Raw genomic sequence first — 20,906 nt, 5'->3', positions numbered from 1 at the left:
TCCTGGCATTCTAGTGACATACATTGTACCCCAGCTAACCACCCCACTGAAAACCTACCATTTAGCCAAGGGGAAAGCAAGTCAATCTCAGAACAGGATTTTCTATGCTTTATTTTTTTCTTTTGCAAGAATCATTTAAAAATATTTCTGGGCCATTTGTGAACGCAAAAAGTATCAAAGTAATACATCAGCAAAGAATTCACAGTTTTCAGTTTTCTGGACCTTTAAGTGAATGTAATTTTATTTCAATGATTTAAAATGTCAGAATTAGTCCTTGTGATTTTAATGAGCGAGTATTTCGACAGTTTGTCCGTCGCGGGTATTTTTCCTGTCTGTGGCGTTTCGTTTCCTCACCTGTTTCTGGGTCCTCCCACAGGGCAGATATTTTGGCCACATAGGGCAGCGACTTTTTCCTGGGGCCAGAGCGCAGCAGGACAGTATCTCGAACCCGGATCACCTCTCCATCTCTCTGAACCCCCTCATAACACCTGCGTAAGGCCGTCTCCTCCTCCCCCTGGAAAACACAAACACGTTCACCACACAGGCTCTTCCAGCACCGTGTGCAGCCTCTTCCAGCAACACCACACACAGCCTCTTCCAGTAACACCACACACAGCCTCTTCCAGCAACACCACACACAGCCTCTTCCAGCAACACCACACACAGCCTCTTCCAGTAACACCACACACAGCCTCTTCCAGCAACACCACACACAGGCTCTTCCAGCAACACCACACACAGCTTCATCCAGCAACACCACACACAGCCTCTTCCAGCAACACCACACACAGCCTCTTCCAGCAACACTGGACACAGACTCTTCCAGCAACACCACACACAGCCTCATCCAGCAACACCACACACAGCCTCATCCAACAACACCACACACAGCCTCATCCAACAACACGTCACACACAGCCCCTTCTAGTAACACCACACACAGCCTCATCCAGCAACACGTCACACACAGACTCTTCCAGCAACACCACACACAGCCTCATCCAACAACACCACACACAGCCTCATCCAACAACACGTCACACACAGCCCCTTCTAGTAACACCACACACAGCCTCATCCAGCAACACGTCACACACAGACTCTTCCAGCAACACCACACACAGCCTCATCCAACAACACCACACACAGCCTCATCCAACAACACGTCACACACAGCCCCTTCTAGTAACACCACACACAGCCTCATCCAGCAACACGTCACACACAGACTCTTCCAGCAACACCACACACAGCCTCATCCAGCAACACGTCACACACAGACTCTTCCAGCAACACCACACACAGCCTCATCCAGCAACACCACACACAGCCTCATCCAACAACACCACACACAGCCTCATCCAGCAACACGTCACACACAGACTCTTCCAGCAACACCACACACAGCCTCATCCAGCAACACGTCACACACAGACTCTTCCAGCAACACCACACACACCCTCATCCAGCAACACGTCACACACAGACTCTTCCAGCAACACCACACACAGCCTCATCCAGCAACACGTCACACACAGACTCTTCCAGCAACACCACACACAGCCTCATCCAGCAACACGTCACACACAGCCTCTTCCAGCAACACCACACACAGCCTCTTCCAGCAACACTGGACAATAGACTCTTCCAGCAACACCACACACAGCCTCATCCAGCAACACCGCACACACCCTCTTCCAGGAACACCGCACACAGCCTCTTCCAACACCACACACAGCCTCTTCCAGCAACACCACACACAGCCTCTTCCAGCAACACCACACACAGCCTCATCCAGCAACACCACACACAGCCTCATCCAGCAACACCGCACACACCCTCTTCCAGGAACACCGCACACAGCCTCTTACAATACCACACACAGCCTCTTCCAGCAACACCACACACAGACTCTTCCAGCAACACCACACACAGCCTCATCCAGCAACACCGCACACACCCTCTTCCAGGAACACCGTATGCAGCCTCTTCCAGCAACACTGGACACAGACTCTTCCAGCAACACCACACACAGCCTCTTCCAGCAACACCACACACAGCCTCATCCAGCAACACCACACACAGCCTCTTCCAGCAACACCACACACAGCCTCATCCAGCAACACCACACACAGCCTCTTCCAGCACCACACACAGCCTCTTCCAGCAACACCGCACACACCCTCATCCAGCACCACACACAGCCTCTTCCAGCACCACAAACAGCCTCTTCCAGCAACACCACACACAGCCTCTTCCAGCAACACCACACACAGCCTCTTCCAGCAACACCACACACAGACTCTTCCAGCAACACCACACACAGCCTCTTCCAGCAACACTGGACACAGACTCTTTCAGCAACACTGCACACAGCCTCTTCCAGTAACACCACACACAGCCTCTTCCAGCAACACTGCACACAGACTCTTCCAGCAACACCGCACACAGCCTCATCCAGCAACACCACACACAGCCTCTTCCAGCAACACTGGACACAGACTCTTCCAGGAACACAGCACACAGTCTCTTCCAGCAACACCGCACACAGCCTCATCCAGCAACACCACACACAGCCTCTTCCAGCAACACCACACACAGCCTCATCCAGCAACACCACACACAGACTCTTCCAGCAACACCACACACAGCCTCTTCCAGCAACACCACACACAGACTCTTCCAGCAACACCACACACAGCCTCTTCCAGCAACACTGGACACAGACTCTTCCAGCAACACCACACACAGCCTCATCCAGCAACACCACAAAATCTGCATTTAACACTAATTCACCTGCATTCTCATATGAATATCTTTTGTGCCATAACAGCACAATAATTAATGTTGTTCATAATTTCATTATGACACAGAAGTGGGATGAAATAAGCAACATTATATCATAAACATTAAGCAACAGGTCCTTGTGCTGTCCCAACTGGCCTATTGCAGCTCTCTCCTCACTGGTCTCCCTCCACGAGCTATCAGGCCCTGCCAGCTCAATTAGAATGCTGCTGCTCATATCATCTACATCAGCCAAATCATTACACACGTCATGCCTCTCATCACCGCCCTCCACTGGCTGTCAGTGGTGGCCCAATTAAAACCTCTAGTCCTTGTTTGTGGTGTAGCAGGATAAACTGATCTTACTGGTAATCTGTTATCAAACCTTACACTCTTCTCAGGCGTCATACTGCTCCACGTGAACCAGTCACCGTACTGTCCCTTCCATTCAAGGTCCCTCCTCCCAGCCACTTCCCTTCTTATCTGGCCCCACTGGAGGCTCACCACTCCGAACTACAATCTTCAGTCTTCCGCCACAGGCTGAAAGCCCAACTGTTTAAACCGCACCTTGGCTCTCTTAATGCTGAACATTTATCATGACTAGTAACCCCACTTATGCCACATCTAAAACTATATCCTCAAACCCATTTGCTACTTGAAGCACTACAGTCTCAAGCTCCGTCTTGCATCTACTAAGGCACTGAACTTTATGTTGTAGGTTTATGCATTTAATACTTCTAAGTATGCTGCATAGTAATGGCTACTACCGGTTGTGCCCCTAATGGCTTGGCATCAGCTCTTTGTTGCATAAAACCATTTGTATGCACTTACGCAAGCTGCTTTGGACAAGAGCAGCTGCTAAATGCCTACAAGTAAAATGTAAATGTATTATAATATTAATTATGAGGACAATTTGTTGGAAACAGGACTGCAAAGAAGGCTTCAATATGCGGCTTTGCTCACATGACTACTTTCTAGACCATTCACCACACAGCAGGTGGATACAGTTGGGTTGGAAGAGTTTAAGAAGGCCATGGTTGCTCACATTACAGCCACACAGGTTATTTCTGCATAAGTCCCTAGTTACTAGTCAGGCAACTGCACTTGTCTTCCAGTTGTCTTCAGTGGAATATGGGAGCTACATTTGCTGTAATATGCCGACTAGCTTGTGTGAAACTGTCACTGGGTCCTGGGCGAAAATACTGAAGGAATGTGCTTGAAGCCCGTGTGTCTGGCTAATACTGACAGATCTACTTGTATGTCCATTTTCACACCTATGGCGATACTCGCACGATGACAACCAAGAGTAACACTATAGGTGCTGAGGTGACTGCTCAAAGAAACAGGTGACCTCAAAAGGTCATTTAAACAGTTACTGTTACAGGAAACCAGCTCAGCTGCAATCGCAGGAGTAAATTAGAGGGAAAACCAGAGAACCATCGACTACGTCATTCCTTTTTTCCGTAGTGCATACAAAATACAAAAACATTAACGAACCCAATAACCAACATTTTCCATGGAATTTTGACACTGCAAGTCAGTGCTAATTTCCCAATAGGACAAACCCTCCCCCCAAAACCCCAGCAGGGCCATGGTGCTCACCACGATGAAGACCTCCTTCTCGGTGGGCACGCCGACGGGCAGCCAGCCGTTGGTGGCGCGGCGGCGCGAGATCCTCTGCTGCTTGCCCGTGTTGCTGCCATGCCCGGCGTGGGGGCAGCCCGTGGAGTTTCGCACGCCGGAGCGCGAGCCGCTGGGGGGCTTGGCGCTCTGGGGGCACTCGCGCGCCACGCGGAGCTGCGCCTGGGGCTGGCTGGGGTCCGACAGGAGCGTCTGCAGGGCCGCCGGAGGCACGCTGGGCACGGGGCAGCTGGAGAGGGGCAGGGCGGGCCACACCGGGATGGAGGGGCTCCGGTCCTCCAGGGAAGAGGGGAACTCCTCTGCGGGAAGAGAGCCGCGTTCATTCGCCATGCCGCGCCGCACAGGGCACGCCAACGAGCGCGCACGTGCAGTGAGCCAGCACAAACGGACACACAACGCACCAGTAACACGCGTGCACACTGCACACAGTGACTGAACTGAACTGAACTGAACTGAACGAACAGTACATAACATGGAGGAAAGAAATAAGGCCAGAAAGAGAAACTAACTGACAAACACAAATACAGACTAACACACTGCTGGTCAGTGTCTGTTATCATCTGTCCACTATTTCCGCCTTCTGCTACACAGGTCAAAGTCCTCTTATGGACAAATATGAAGCATCGTGACTGCCAGTTTCCAGACCATCTATACAGGCTATGCTATGTGTATAAAACAATAAAAACAAACAAATAACCTTTAGATCAAGGGATTAAGCAGATTTTAGAGACATTTCATATGCATAAAACATTAACATTATTTTTTAGCCATTTAAAGAAAAACAATTAGAAGTTTAATTCCACGCAAAACTTGGTAAAATATTGTCTCACAGTTACTGAATTAAGAGTCATTCAGGACTCTTGACTCAGTACAGAAGCGGTCATGTTTGATAATAATGGGAACCAAGTACCCACAGACAGAAGTTGATATATGATTGCAGTATGATTAATAAACGGAACATCAATGAATAAGTAAAACAATGACGAGGCACGAGGGGGAAAATTTTAACGTATGATGATGTACACTTGGAATTTTTAATACAGAATTTTTTGTTACATTCCTGTATTGTATTCCCTGTCATACAGGGTTTTATGCTAATATTTTTCCAAGGAGCATATGTGCTCTGAAGTTGAAAAATTTAGCAGCACACTAATGCATCCCAATTAGTAGATGTGCTCCTAGATTTTTTTCCCCCAGTTAGTACACATCAATTTTCAGGAGCACATGCACGTAAAATGGGAACACTTCATAGCCCAGCCATGCATTCTGTCTGGTGCTGCAGTGTGTTTCGGCTATTTCTGCAGCTGGAGTGGAGGGCGCCATGTTGCTGGACAGTGGACAAGCATAATTGGAGGATGCCACATTCCTGTTGCGGAGATCCTGGCCCTCTCCATAGGCAGGAGGGGAGATGCAGGCCACTACCTGGCAACCCTCTTCAGCAGATGCACAGAGCAGAGGAAGTAGGCAACTGAACTAGAAGATGTCTCTTAATGAGGACTCTGAGGACCATCGCCAAGCCACAAAATTTAAAAGATGTAGAACTATAACATAGGTCATCTGCATCAACTTTTGTCATTCAGATGGATTCTGACAATTCTGATAACTCTGCACTAACAATGAGCTTGTTAATTCGCCTGCTGTTAAATGTTAGCCTACTTCTTTTGAGCTCCAGCAACTTAATTTGGAAACAGAGCACAGGTTGCAATGGGTAGTTGGTACTTAATCCAATTCTTACGTGGAACATCTGATGCAAGGGATTTGTGGCAGGACTTACAAAGTAAGTGGCTGCCCAGATAGACCCTACAACCTGTGATGCGCTTCTGTATGCAATAATTGAGTGTTTCTCATCTAGAATAGGTAACCCCCATTTTTATCCGTCACAATTAATGCTTGGTTGTTTCTTCAGCTGAGTTTTCTTTGAGGTTTTGGTTATTGTTCAATAACTACATCCATTACTGTACAGTGCACCTGGTAATTGTAACACAGGTCAGGGTGTAACAATTTACATAGAGCCAAAACTAATGTGTTGTGTGATTAATGCATCCATCCATCCATTATCTATACCCGCTTTTCCTGAGCAGGGTCACGGGGGGTGCTGGAGCCTATCGCAGCGTGCATTGGGCGAGAAGCAGGAATACACCCTGGACAGGCCGCCAATCCATTGCAGGGCAAACACACCATTCACTCACACACTCATACCTATGGGCAATTTACAGTCTCCAATCAACCTACCTGCATGTCTGTGGACTGTGGGAGGAAACCAGAGTACCCGGACCCGGGGAGAACATGCAAACTCCACGCAAGAAAGGTCCTCAGTGATTAATATGCAGCCTTATTTAAAACCAAGGGCAAAAGTCAGGTGATAACGTTTGTTGAAACTGGAGCAGAGGTGCAAACTATGTGCTACTGCTATGCAGATCTACCTGTCTGAGACCTGGTACAGATTGGAGCTGTATGTCATCAGGCTAGATACAATAGGTACAGCTTAGTCACTTGTTGATTTTCCAGATTATTCAGGCCTTCAATAATAGCTCAAATATCACTAAGTGAAAATACTCTGAAAGGTAACCTTAAAAACTGACACTGAACACAAGAGTAGTACATACAAGGCATGCAAACTTTCATGGACAAACACACAGTGAAAATTCATAGAAACACTAGAGACACACAGAAACACTACAGCTGAATCTACACATACCAGCTTAGGGAGAAAAAACAAACATCCCTGTAGTCATTTCTATGCAATACAGCCAAGAAAAAATATGTGCTGCTGGGAGCAATGGTAAAAAAAACTCTTCATCCCACAAAGAGCATTACTCAGTCCTAATGTCCACAATGTCATACAACCAGAGTCACATTAACCAATCACTTAGACCCAGTCAGCATTAACCAGCACTGAGATTCAGTCAGCATTAACCAGCACTGAAACCCAGTCAGCATTAACCGGCACTGAGACCCAGTCAGCATTAACCGGCACTGAGACCCAGTCAGCATTAACCAGCACTGATCCAGTCAGCATTAACCGGCACTGAAACCCAGTCAGCATTAACCGGCACTGAGACCCAGTCAGCATTAACCGGCACTGAGATTCAGTCAGCATTAACCAGCACTGAAACCCAGTCAGCATGAACCGGCACTGAGACCCAGTCAGCATTAACCAGCACTGAGATCCAGTCAGCATTAACCAGCACTGATCAAGTCAGCATTAACCGGCACTGAAACCCAGTCAGCATTAATTGGCACTGAGACCCAGTCAGCATTAACCGACACAAATCCAGTCAGCATTAAACGGCACTGAAACCCAGTCAGCATTAACCAGCACGGAGACCCAGTCAGCATTAACCGGCACTGAAACCCAGTCAGCATTAAGCAGCACTGAGACCCAGTCAGCATTAACCGGCACTGAAACCCAGTCAGCATTAATTGGCACTGAGACCCAGTCAGCATTAACCGACACAAATCCAGTCAGCATTAAACGGCACTGAAACCCAGTCAGCATTAACCAGCACGGAGACCCAGTCAGCATTAACCGGCACTGAAACCCAGTCAGCATTAAGCAGCACTGAGACCCAGTCAGCATTAACCGGCACTGAAACCCAGTCAGCATTAACCGGCACTGAAACCCAGTCAGCATTAACCAGCACTGAAACCCAGTCAGCATGAACCAGCACTGAAACCCAGTCAGCATTAACCGACACTGAAACCCAGTCAGCATTAACCAGCACTGAAACCCAGTCAGCATGAACCGGCACTGAGACCCAGTCAGCATTAACCAGCACTGAGATCCAGTCAGCATTAACCAGCACTGATCAAGTCAGCATTAACCGGCACTGAAACCCAGTCAGCTTTAATTGGCACTGAGACCCAGTCAGCATTAACCGACACAAATCCAGTCAGCATTAAACGGCACTGAAACCCAGTCAGCATTAACCAGCACGGAGACCCAGTCAGCATTAACCGGCACTGAAACCCAGTCAGCATTAAGCAGCACTGAGACCCAGTCAGCATTAACCGGCACTGAAACCCAGTCAGCATTAATTGGCACTGAGACCCAGTCAGCATTAACCGACACAAATCCAGTCAGCATTAAACGGCACTGAAACCCAGTCAGCATTAACCGGCACTGAAACCCAGTCAGCATTAACCGGCACTGAAACCCAGTCAGCATTAATTGGCACTGAGACCCAGTCAGCATTAACCGACACAAATCCAGTCAGCATTAAACGGCACTGAAACCCAGTCAGCATTAACCAGCACGGAGACCCAGTCAGCATTAACCAGCACGGAGACCCAGTCAGCATTAACCGGCACTGAAACCCAGTCAGCATTAAGCAGCACTGAGACCCAGTCAGCATTAACCGGCACTGAGACCCATTCAGCATTAACCGGCACACTTTCATAACTGACTGTGTTAAAGAGACCTAAAGGCTGTAGAAAGTCAATGGCTAATGGTGCCTGGGGGGCAGAGGAGCAGGAATAGAGCAGTAGAGCTGAGTAAAAAGGCAGAGGGGATGCTCATTCTGTGTGGTCCATTGTGATAGGGGCCCTACGGATCGGAGGTCAGACAAGGTGGAGGTGGCGGGGAGCAGAGGGGAAGGTAAAGGAGCAGCCACACAGAGCTGAAGGAGGCCGTCCAGCCTGTGCGTGTGTGTGTGTGTGTGTGCCTGTGTGCGTGTGTGCGCGTGTGTGTGCGTGCCTGCCTGTGTGTGTGTGTGCATGCCTGAGTGTGTGCATGTGTGTGTGCCTGTGTGTGCGTGCGTGCGTGTGTGCATGTGTGTGTGCCTGTGTGTGTGCGTGCGTGCGTGCGTGCGTGTGTGTGTGTGTGTGTGTGTGTGTGCTGGAGAGCTGCCAAGAGGCAGCCGAGTGCAGAGCGTGCAGTCTCCGGCCATGCCGGCACCATTAAACCCTGCCTTGCAGAAGCATTAACTCAGCAGGAGTTGGGAGGTGGGAAACCCAGCCCACTGAGCCTCCCCCTACACCCCTCAGGCTAGCTGTGAAAAACACCAGTCTGCCATAAAACCAGCGCAGACCGGCTGTGCTTGGCTGCGCTGTCCATCTTATTACCCCTCTGCCCACCAGCAGAGGGCAGCAGAAGGTGAGACCCAGGTTTAGCAATTACACAGATTGTTAATCACAGCTGTTGGCAGCCCCAGAGCTGGGTGACCAGACTGAGCTTTATTTCAGGTCATCCTCTCTCATAAACTTGATTAAATGGATGCCACATACATTTTCTAGGCATCATAGAATAATATAGAGCTGAATGAAACCAAGACTAGGCATTGCTAGGCATTAAACTGATTAGTGATAGCATGGAACCAGGAGAGCAGTGGTCTCCAACCCTGGTCCTGGAGAGCTACAGGGTCTGTTGGTTTTTGTTTTTACCTTAAAATCAGCACCCAATTGAGACCCAAGACAACAGGTGAGTTGAGTTAACCGTGTAATCGACTGCTCTAATTGATTCATGAAGTGCAGAGTCACTATGAAAACCAGCAGACCCTGTAGCTCTCCAGGTCCAGGTTTGGAGACCACTGCAGTAGAGTATATCTTCATGTGAGACAATGTGTAATATCCTTGAATACAATTTATATTTTTAACATTACATTACATACAGTTAGGTTAGGTTTACACTATAAAGAAAGGAAAGTAGTAAAGTAGCTAGAAAAAGTTTTTAAAGTATTGGTTTGACAGCTACCTTTTGTATAATAATGTCACCACTGCTGTGTACGTTAGCCGTGTGGCTCACATGTAGGATTTTATAGCTTCTGCTATTTCTAGCTACATAAACTAGAGGAGAAAGGAGGAGGTGACTCTGAAAATATAGATCATACTGTATGAAAAAGATACCATCTATTGAAGAAATCTTTATTACAAACCAGTGGTTAAACATCTAGCAAGCCAATGTAATTTAATAAAGACTTGGTTTACACTAGTGTGCACATTATGAACTTAACAGCAAATATATCCAAATAAATTCCATTGGTAATATCAATATTAACTTCACACCTTCCATTTTTGCCTATGCCTGCCATGCTTTTATAAAGTGGGTCTATACTCAGTTCTTGGTAAGCTTAGTCAATCATTCAGATGTGAAACTTTGAGGAGAAACACTGAAAGGCAGAATTAATTTAAATCAAACCATTCCAGGTTTTCAGGTAGATTGATACAGCCTTGTGAATGTGAATAGATCCGATGCACGACTGTGTGGAATCTAAATAGGATAAAAAGTGGCACTCAAATATATTGATTAATATGGATTGGCGAATAGTATTACTGCTACATAGTAGTCAGATTGTAGAGTTTAGTGGCCCTGGACTGATGGGCTGCTGTTACTGTGGAGCCTGTTCGGTCTGTGAGACAAGCTGACCTGCCTGACGGGCTACAATTAATTATGGGCCAGTGTAGGGCTTGGTGTGTCTGAGAGCCAGGAGGGACAAAGTGATCTCATATCTTCCCTGTCTTTTCTGCTGTTATCTCCTGACCTCTGTCCCTCCCATTCAAATTAAAGCCATAGCCCGTCTTGTCCAAATTGCTGATCCTCCCATACAAATGACTGCCTCTCCTTTCTAAATAAATGCCATTAGTCTCTCAGCCTCATCAGCCCTCCCCTGCCCTGCAAAAGCAACTGCGTCAGCCCCTCTCGACAAAGCAACAGTGTCAGGCTGTGGCCCAGCCTGTGCCTAGTGACTCAGTTCCTGGAGGGATCACAGAACTGAGGCTTCCTGTCTGAGAGCTGGTGAGAAATGGCAGACTGTTAGCTAGAGCTCGCACCACAAGATTACAGGCAAATCATCAGCCAATCAAAGTGGCTGCAGTTGTGACCTCACAGTGAAGATTATACTAATGGTCCCTACTCCCACACAAACTGCCCCGATATACTTCATCTGTGACTCGAACAGTAATTCATGTGTCTACAGCCCAGGAACCTTTATTACTGGGGATCCACTGAACCTGTGAGTAATTAGGAATGTGAAGCATGCATGCAGGGACAGTCTCCTTTCCCCCTGGTATTCCTTTACCTACCGGGGAAGGCCCTAAAAATAGATGCTGACGTTTTTTTTTTCCAACAAGCGCCACTGGAATGCATTACCAGAGGCCTTTCTTTGGTGGCTTGTCAAAGAGCTCACTTGGTGATCTGGATCCTTGCTGACAGAGCAGTAGTGCTGGGATTCTGGATCAGAAGCTCAGGGACTTAAATGCCAGGTAAGAGACTACATCCTTCATCAAAACTGCTTTAGAATACTCCACAGTAAAATGAACACTTGCAGTACTGTCATCTCCTAAGTAAATATAGGGAGGAAGAATGGGAACCTTTTTTCACCTTAAGCAGTCACAGAGGCCCCAGCTATATTCCAAGCACACTCAAAGGGCAGTTTAAAGAGGAAGACCAACTACATACATAAGGAGAGAGAATCAGTTCCCTCTTAAGAGATTACATGGCCCCAAAATGACCACATTCAAATTTGATGCATTTAATAAATATATAATGAAATATCCAAATCATAAAGTTGCGTGGATAAGCTAGTATATTACCTTATTAAAGAAGGACTAGCAACGTTTCCATGCAAAGATAAGCAGAAAAACAGGGCCTTGCCTGATCTTACCGGTTTTGATTTTGTGGGTGCAGCCAGAGCAGGCTGTGCTGAAAGAGCACCTCCTGCTGGCCAGTGGCTGCATGGCTCTGTAGGCATAGCTGCTGACTCTGCAGGCCTCCCCGAAGCAGGGCGACCCCACTGAGCCGCAGAAGGCCGGGTTTGGGATTCCTGAGGGGTGCGAGACCGCGGGGGCCATCAGCTTGGAGCTGGGGACCCTGCCGGAGCACAGGGTGATGGGGGGCATGGTGCTGGGGGGGTAGGGGACCGGGCCGGCGCTCAGTGGGGGAGACGAGGCGCCGTGGTGGGAGATGTGTACGTAGTAGCCAGGGAAGCAGGGGTACGGGTGCGTACCAATGGCCAGGGTGGGGTGGGCCAGGGAATGGGGGGGCGGGGGGAACTCCTGCTTGAGAGAAGACGGGGCGTGGTCCTCCAGCTCGCTGTAGGCCTGCCGGCCCAGGAACAGGGCCAGTCCCCCGTGGCAGTACTCCACCGCCCCGTCCTGGCCACAGCAGTAGAAAGGATTCACCTCTGTCTCCGTCTGCTCCTCTTTGACGGGCTTAAGGGGGTAGCCCAGTATGGTTCGACACAAATACCCTGATTTGTGGAAGCCGTGGCCCCCCGCGGTTCCCTCCCACTCCACCTCGGGGTGCAGGGCTTCCTTCTTGCACGCGGTGCAGCCGCCCTTGGGCGCGGCCTGCTGGCTCCCGTGCGGCCTGTGCTGCTGTTTCCGCGACTTTGGGTGCGGCTGCTTCCCCCGCACCGCCGCCGCTGCCCCGCACGCTTCCTTGCAGTCGGCCTTGAGGCGCCTCTTGGCGCCAGAGGAGGCGCTGGTGAGCTTGAGCAGGGCGGCGGCGTTCAGTCCTGCCAGGCGCCGGGGGGCGGGACTGTCCAGGCTGAGCTGCTCTGCGCCTCGGCCCTCCGGCTTGGCCTTCTTCTGCCGTTTGGGCTTCCGCCCCAGGTCCGCCTTCTGAACCTCCGGGCCTTTTCGGGGCGCGGTCGCGGTCCCGGGCGGGTCCTTGGGAGAGGCGCGCTCCCCGTTCAGCCGCTGCTGCTGCTGCTGCTGCTGCTTCTTGGCGAGTCTGGCCGTCTGCAGCGGATCCTCTCTCTCCAGCAGCAGGCTGTTGACGGCCTCGGCGTTCAGAGAGGCCAGCCTCCGCTTGCGCGGCTCCTGAGCGGGCGGATGCGCGTGCTTTTCCGCTTTTGGTTTCGTTTTTGGTTCCGGCGGCGCGCGGCAGGTCCTGCAGGACTTCTTGCCGCAGCTGTGGGGCGCTCTCCCCTCCCGCCCCGCCCGCGCGCTCTGCTTCTCCGGGCCGGCGGCGGGGCCCTCGGGGCCGTCCTGGCCCGGGCTCTGCACCCCGCTCTCCTCCAGCCGGGTGAGCAGCACCCTGCAGCTGCGCGTGCCCACGTCGCCCATGCCCACCCTTCCCCTGAGCGGGTACAGCTTCCTGTCCCGCTCCGAGCTCAGGTCCTTGACTTCCTTAGCCCGGCGTCTCTTGGCCATGCGCTGCTTGGTGCTGCCGTCTCGCAGGGGGCACTCAGGCCAGGCTCGGCCCATTGTCTCACCATGCGTCCTGTCCCCGACCCGCTCCGCCCTCTCACTCGGGTACCGGCGTAGGGAATCTTTGATTTGCGCGTGTGTCATCACATACTTCCACACTGAGCCTGAGGAGGAAGACACAGGCCCACAGTCAGCATCCACCAGGTGCTTAAGGGATTCTTATGCTTCATACCAACTCATTTTTAGGTAAGGTATTCATCTCAGCCAATAACCAATAACCAATTAACAGAAAAACAAAATTTTTACATAAAAATCTAAAGTAACAATAGTGAGTGAATAAATCAGACCACTGTAGGATCAGACCAAAATAATTTGAAAATACCTTTTCTGCATTACTCAAAGCTAGAAACTTCGAGGCAATTCAAAAACAACATTTTTTATCACCAAAATGGGTGGCAAGACCATTGCCTTATAACACCATTGCCATGATCATCAAATTAAGCACCTAATAAGCTATATTTTATATTGGCATTGGAGAGACTGGAGTTAGTATCAACCACAATGTTCAAGTCCGATAAAGGATATCAAAGTTAGAATGATATCTATGGTAACAGTAGCTGAAGTTTCCAAATAAATGTTTTGTCTGAACCTTGAGACCAATTAATGTACAACATGAGTAACAAAAAATCGATCAATCGATCTAATCATACAGGCTACAATCGCTGAAAAGTCCCGTAAAACAATCAGGCAACAGTTTAAGTACAATATTTCTGCAGACATAATTTTATTCCTTAACTGGAAGGCAATAAGATTACTTCAAAGAGAGGCTACATTGAGTAAGCAAATATTTGCTAATGGCTTTGACCAGGTATGGCTGTCAATTAAAGCAAACTGGATACTGTCTCCTGGATATTGTGCACATTGGAGGATGGACTTAGAGGACAGACTTCAAGTTAGACAGTTGTAAAACTTAGCTAAAAGTTTAATCATAGCTAGCTCCGGTAATATAATCTGGGGAGTGGAATAAAGCACAACCTTCCCTACTAACATTATCATCTTAAAAGCCAGTGGTTACATTAACATAGGATTCTGCATTTTTCATTCAGAAAAAAAAAAGAGCCAAAACGTAGGCAAAAATTCACAGCCAAAATCACCACTTCGAACGGCACAAGATTTTTAAGCACAGCTTTATCGCCTAACGTTACTTTAGCTAACCCTAACATGTTAGCGTTTCGCCTACTTTAGTTAACCTAGTTAGCGCAAAAGTTGTGGATAGTACCTGGTACCTGGCACGTTTTTGGTATCACCTTTGTCGAGGTTCCAAGCGAGCTGAGGCAATACCAAAAGGTGACGTGAAAACACTGCAGACCACTGACTGGTCAGAGCAACGCGTTTCATGCGGCGTCGCTAATGACGACCAGCTACATTGACGGGGGTACTATCTGCAGTGGAAAACGAAGTACCTGGTACCAAAAGCGAGTTGAGTCGAGTCGAGTTGAGCCGGTACCATGCGGTGGAAAAGCAGCTATAATGCAGAGTGCAATCTACAGCTGCCTGACTGACCAGCAGGGGTCGCTAGATAGCAATTCACATGGTACCGTTTCAGACTGAACCCTCCCATTCCCTGGGTGACACAATTGCCAATCTGGCATTGCCTTATGGAGCTCCCGACCACAATCGGCACCGGTACAACATTTCCAGAATTATGAGCAGGTGATATTCTAACATCAGGGCATACCGAACTCATGGGGTGTTGTATTCCAGATCCCAAATGATTCTACCACGATTGCCACAAGAAATTATAGATAAGTTTTGGTGTCAAACCTGAATGATAGCTCCCGGAATTCAATCACTTGTTTTTATATTGGATCATGTTAAACCAAGTTGCTTGGCCACACAGTTTTGTCAATTAATACTAATTACATGAAAATTCTTCAAACTGCCAGGCCTGTAACAGTCTGATTGTATGTTTAGTTCACACAAATGCCTCCCTCTCACTGTAGACTTACATTCTTTTGTTTATAGGAGTGGACAGATCACCCTCCTTTTTGCTTCATTGAATATAAATCAATATAAGCTTCATGAGTGAATTGGTGTTCTGTTTTGTTGTGGTTTGAGTAGTCACAGTGTAGATATTGGGACAAGAAAAGGAATTACACCAAACACAGCTCTAGGTCCTCTACTTATATATTCTGTCAAGAGTTAAGATCAAAGTCTATGCTGCCAAAGGTAAAGCTCACCCTGACAGAATGTTGGTAGTTAGAGCAGGTGGCAAGCCAATTTTTAACTTCAAAGAACAGAATTCAACAATGACTCTCATCCCGAATTGAGAGACAATGGGCAACAGGAGTTACAAAATGATGTGCGCTGGTTTCCATTAGTTAAGAATAAAAATGAGCTTTGATCGTTCTTAAAAATGGCTTTTTGCTTGATTTTGGGGCAGCGATCAGGAATGCCTCATCCTATTTCCAGATCTAGATTACTTTTGACTGATGCATGTTTTCTCCCAAACCTGTGAGTTACCAACCAACTACTCCTTTCTGGGTATGTCCAAGCAATTGAAAATCAGTTATTCAAAATTTACCCTGAATTCCACAATATGTACTCTATAGGGCTGTTCTGACCAGGTAGTCCACTTACCCCCCTGTCATCCCATCCACCTCCACACCACACTCTAGAGTGGTGGAACAAACAGTGATTTGATAAATCTGCTTGAAAGACTCAAATACTGTATATATCCATTTCAGCCTCATGACAATCCACCTTCTGATGCTTCCATAAACCCATTACTTTTCCAATGAAACCAAATGCAAACCAGGTTTTGTAAAGGACACATTTACAAAAGACTGGGGGCCAGATTTACTCAAGGACTGCGACTACTTTTCTGATGCAAAAGCAGTCGCTACAACGTCACAATATCTACATCGGATTTACTAAATGGTTGCAATGGCTCAAAATCGCCATTAGGATGTATTTTACGGGGATTAGGTCACTCTGCGGCTTTCATTTTGATGCATATTTAAATGTTTTCATGCATATGTATCCATGGAGTGAATGTGCTAAAACAAGGTAGATCACATAAATTAAGGCAAATGGAGTATTCCATCTTATTTACTAAAGCATGCATTAACTGCGACTCCCCTCTTTGCATGAGAATTTTAAGAACTCCTGAAAGCAAGTGGCAATTTGCACTGATATAGCCTACAGCTCATACAAATGATGCCGGGGAAGGGTACTGGGCTGTTCACACATCCTCGGGAGTAAAATCAGTTTCGCTTGTGGGCTGCATGGGGTGGAGATGAATGAATGCATCCTCACATAAAGTTTTGTAAACTTTTTGTATGCTGCATCATGCCATCTTTTCTTTACATCCTCTACTGTCCATTTTAGTATACCTAATGAATACATTTTGTATGTGATGCCACTCCAAATTTTAGCTACTCCATTGGTATTGAATTCATACACTATATGGCATTGATCATTACCGATATTTCTGGATTTGTAAATTTATGTTTGTTCTTGTGGTCCCCTCACTACTTGGTGCCTGGTTTCTCTGTAACCATTTCTTAGCACCTTCAAATCTGGACATGTAAGCAGCCCACATTGTTTCCAGCCCTTTCTATGGGTGCCTCCGTCTGCAAAATTGTGAATGAGGGAGCTGAATCGATTTGCTTGCATAAATAGAAGCAGTCTTGGTAAATCAGCCGTTAACATGCCGCATCTGCGACCGCAGCAGAGCTGCAATATAATGAATATGTTGCACTTTGACTATTTGTTTAGTAAATCAGGCCCAGAGTGTACTGTAGAGGGAAGCTAAACGTTTGGTTAATTTGGTTTCTGTTGGAAAAGAATAGCCTACCTAATTTTTAAAATTTCATTTGATTGGCTAAGGCCTTGAGGCAAGGCATGTGATGATTGTTACCCCTCTTTTTTTCTGGAAACCAAGGTATTCTGTTGAAACACATTAATGCAATCATGATTGGCAATGATTTTAAACATGATTGAAATTATCACAATGACCATGTTTTCATGATTGAAATTATCTCAATGACCATGTTTTTATGATTGAAATTATCACAATGACCATGTTTTATGATTGAAATTATCACAATGACCACCTTTTTATTATTTAAATTACCACAATGGTCATGTTTTTAAACACATCTGCTTACCTAGTAATACAATTTTGAGCGACAGTTGCTAATGAGAGCAACAGTTATGATAAAGCCTCTCAGCTTTGTCAATGTGTGAACAGTACATGCAAAAGCCAACTTTCCACAGGTAGTTGGCTAGCGAGCTACCTCACTGACTGACAGTGATGTACAGTGACCGAAAAAACATGCCTTGCTCCAGGCAGGCAAAGCAAAATAAATTACTTATTTTGATGAGAGCACAAGATATTGCTACATAAGCCTCTCTCCTTTTGTAACACCAATTTGTATTAATACTGAAAAAACTTTTAAAACAGTATTACTTTTTGAAATTATGTTCAGTCCACACTGGTAGTAATAAAGACAAATGTATTAACAAGTGGAAGTGAACAACATTTTTCTTCATTAAAGGCTTGTTGCGGCATTTGGTTTAACCACTCCAGTGCTATAAAGTGTGCAAGCCCAGAACATGAGTAGCTATTTCCACACCATCAATACCAGTATGTTGTGATTACAATTTAATTTGACATCCAAATACACTTACAACATTGTACAATAGACAAAACTATTATGATTATTATTTCCACATTTTATGTTTCAGCATTTTAGCAGACATTCATATCCAGATTACATTTTTATAAGCAATCCATTTATAGATCTGGATATTCTACTTAAGTAATTCAGGTTGAGTAGCTTGCTCAACAGCGCAACGGGAGCCCCTCAGTTTGAACCCACAACCTTACAAGTGCAGTTCCGTACCCATTAAACTACACTGCTGCTCTTCATCATGATCCCTGTACATTTATATTATTAGTGACATGAGGGGGCAATCACCAAAGCTGCTGGAGCCCTACTGTATGTATTTATCAGCATCACTTGTGTTAGTGTCCTTAAAATATCATAACTGATCTGCACATACGTCTTTTTGATCTGGGCCAGTTTGCCCTACCATTTGCTGACTGTCTTTGCATCTCCAATATTGAGTCTTGTCCAAGCGTTTGGTAGACAACCCATATCACCATTGCAACATTCAGTAAAAATAAATGAATTGCCGAAATCATAAATAAATTGCAAGACTGGCCCACATTACGCAGCCCTATTAACTCAGTTTGAAACCTGCTGGGTTTCCAACAGCCGTATTTAGTCTCAGCAGTCTTCTGGACAAGCAATATGGTGAACGTCAGGAAAAACTATAGGCTACATTTAATATGATCCATGCCAAAGTCTTCATTTTGAGCAGAAAAACATGATTCAACAGCAATATCTGTTTGTCAAAAAACAACATAATGAATGCAGCCTCAAATAATAGTGATCAATTTTGAAGTCCAGCTCAAGGTATTTAAAATCAGTCTCAATAAAGTCTCAAATAAATCTCAAATAAGTCTCAAATCTGCACTCAGGACCCCCTTCCCCTTGAGGCATGCTGGGAATGGGGAAAGGCGATGTCAAATGGCAGATGGACCACAGATGTGAGGCGTGTATGTGATACTGGAAGTTGGTACCAGGAAATCACATTCATGAAGCCATTTTCCCTATTTACGTTTTGGTATTAATGATTATATAAAAAGAACATGCCACACCAGTTTTTAACCTCCCAGGAATTACTGAAATGTCACAATACTGAAAAGGTACCAAACAGTGAAAATGAACTCCAAATTGGAGTCATTTTTGACACAATACCATAGTTTGTTTGTTTTTTTGTCTTATGAGAAACTACATATCCCTACCAGGAGCATGCTAGCTCTTAGAGAACCAATTAGCTGTCCCTGACAGTAACTGCACTCCTTGACATGCCCTGAATTATATTGGTTTTCACCCATTTTACGGTCATCCTTAAACAATTTTTAAAAGTTGGTAACTGTAATTGCCATAACATGAGCCAGCCAGATTAGGACTTGAGTAGGCTGAAACACGAGAACGGGACGTTGTTGAACTCAATGCTGTATGGAAATGATGTCTGCTTGCAAACTATGGCCAGTAAATACGCTTAATTCACTAAAAATCAAACAAACCTACCAAATGACTGACATGACTATTAGAAACTTGCTTGTTTTGTATTATGTTGTTCACATAAGTTTGTTATGGACACATTGCTTATATTTAAGGTCTTTGTAAATGCTTATGGCAAATAACAGGGACAATTACACTTCCAGGACACAGAAGACACATCCCACTTCTGTGGTCTATTACAAAGGTGTGTTTGAGTTTGTCTGACATTACTGTTGGGAATTGGGAATATGGCTTTTGAGCTGAAATGCGCTAGTATCTCATAACTCATTTGGGTGCATAATAAATGGTGTAAAAGATGTGTGTTTAAATATTCATTTTTGGTTCAACATTCCACTGTTCAATTAACAGAAAGCTTACCCAACTCAGTCACAAGTTCAAATTAAAAAAATCATTTCACATACCTACAGCCCCACCCCTGTCCTGTAGGCCTCACATTAAGCACTGTTGACTATTCCACAACATTCAACCCTTCCAAGTGTGAGAGATTGTTTGCAGATATTAGCACCTGGTAGTAGCACTCTGACACCTAGCACCATGAAGGAAAACCACTGCTGCCTCTAAAAATAAATCATTAGCCCCACAATATTGCTCAGAGGTTTCTTCTGCAAGGGTCAACTACCATTATCTCATAGACACTAACAAAAAGCTCCTGCCAGTTCATGGTGACATAATGAAATGAACCAAAGCTCATTGTTCCTGTGCTCTAAACCAAACACTGCACGCTTTACCAATTTCAAAACTGAAAAGAACAGGCCATTCACAGCACAGCCAGAGATGCTGTTGCTGACAGCAGGTAAAGCTGAAGGCCACAGGGTAACGAGTGGAAATAAGACCACCTTGTCACTACAGACCTGTGGCGCACAAAACCCCGCCGGTGCCACTGAACTCACAGCTGCATGCCCCAGTGTTCACACTCCACCACCACAGCTGTACTGCTGTCATTTTCCCCACTTAGTGTTTTCCTTCTTGTACTGCTGTGCATGTTCCGAGTGCTTCTGGCAGGATTTTGTGGTTGCAGACCAAATTCCTATTGTTCCATTCAATCACATTCCCATACATGTAAATATATTTAACTTTAATGTAGCATAAACAAATAGTAGCCTATTTGAAGTTATTTATCAGTATGCACCATAAACTTGTAACTTTTCAGATTGCATACCTGCTATTCCTAAATGTCTTTTGTAAATCATCAGAAAAACACCATATCCAGCTGTTGCAAGCTAGCTAGCA

The 20,906-nt window shown here is 46.2% G+C and overlaps 1 protein-coding gene across 5 annotated transcripts in view; it reads right to left on the bottom strand.

Moving 5' to 3' along the window:
• bahd1 (bromo adjacent homology domain containing 1) overlaps positions 1-20,906 on the bottom strand; it is an 84,295-nt gene that overhangs the window by 8,022 nt on the left and 55,367 nt on the right. For all 5 annotated transcript variants that reach the window (XM_035429325.1, XM_035429333.1, XM_035429340.1 and 2 more), the window contains 3 exons: positions 12,027-13,679; positions 4,387-4,724; positions 355-514 (listed from right to left, as the gene is read on the bottom strand). In XM_035429325.1, coding sequence (XP_035285216.1) covers positions 355-514; positions 4,387-4,724; positions 12,027-13,659 — 2,131 coding nt within the window. In that variant the 5' untranslated portion in view covers positions 13,660-13,679. The remainder of the gene's footprint in view (positions 1-354; positions 515-4,386; positions 4,725-12,026; positions 13,680-20,906) is intronic.

Source organism: Anguilla anguilla, chromosome 1 (genome assembly GCF_013347855.1).
Source record: "Anguilla anguilla isolate fAngAng1 chromosome 1, fAngAng1.pri, whole genome shotgun sequence".
NCBI lineage: Eukaryota > Metazoa > Chordata > Actinopteri > Anguilliformes > Anguillidae > Anguilla > Anguilla anguilla.
This window is presented reverse-complemented; position numbering and strand designations above follow the sequence as displayed.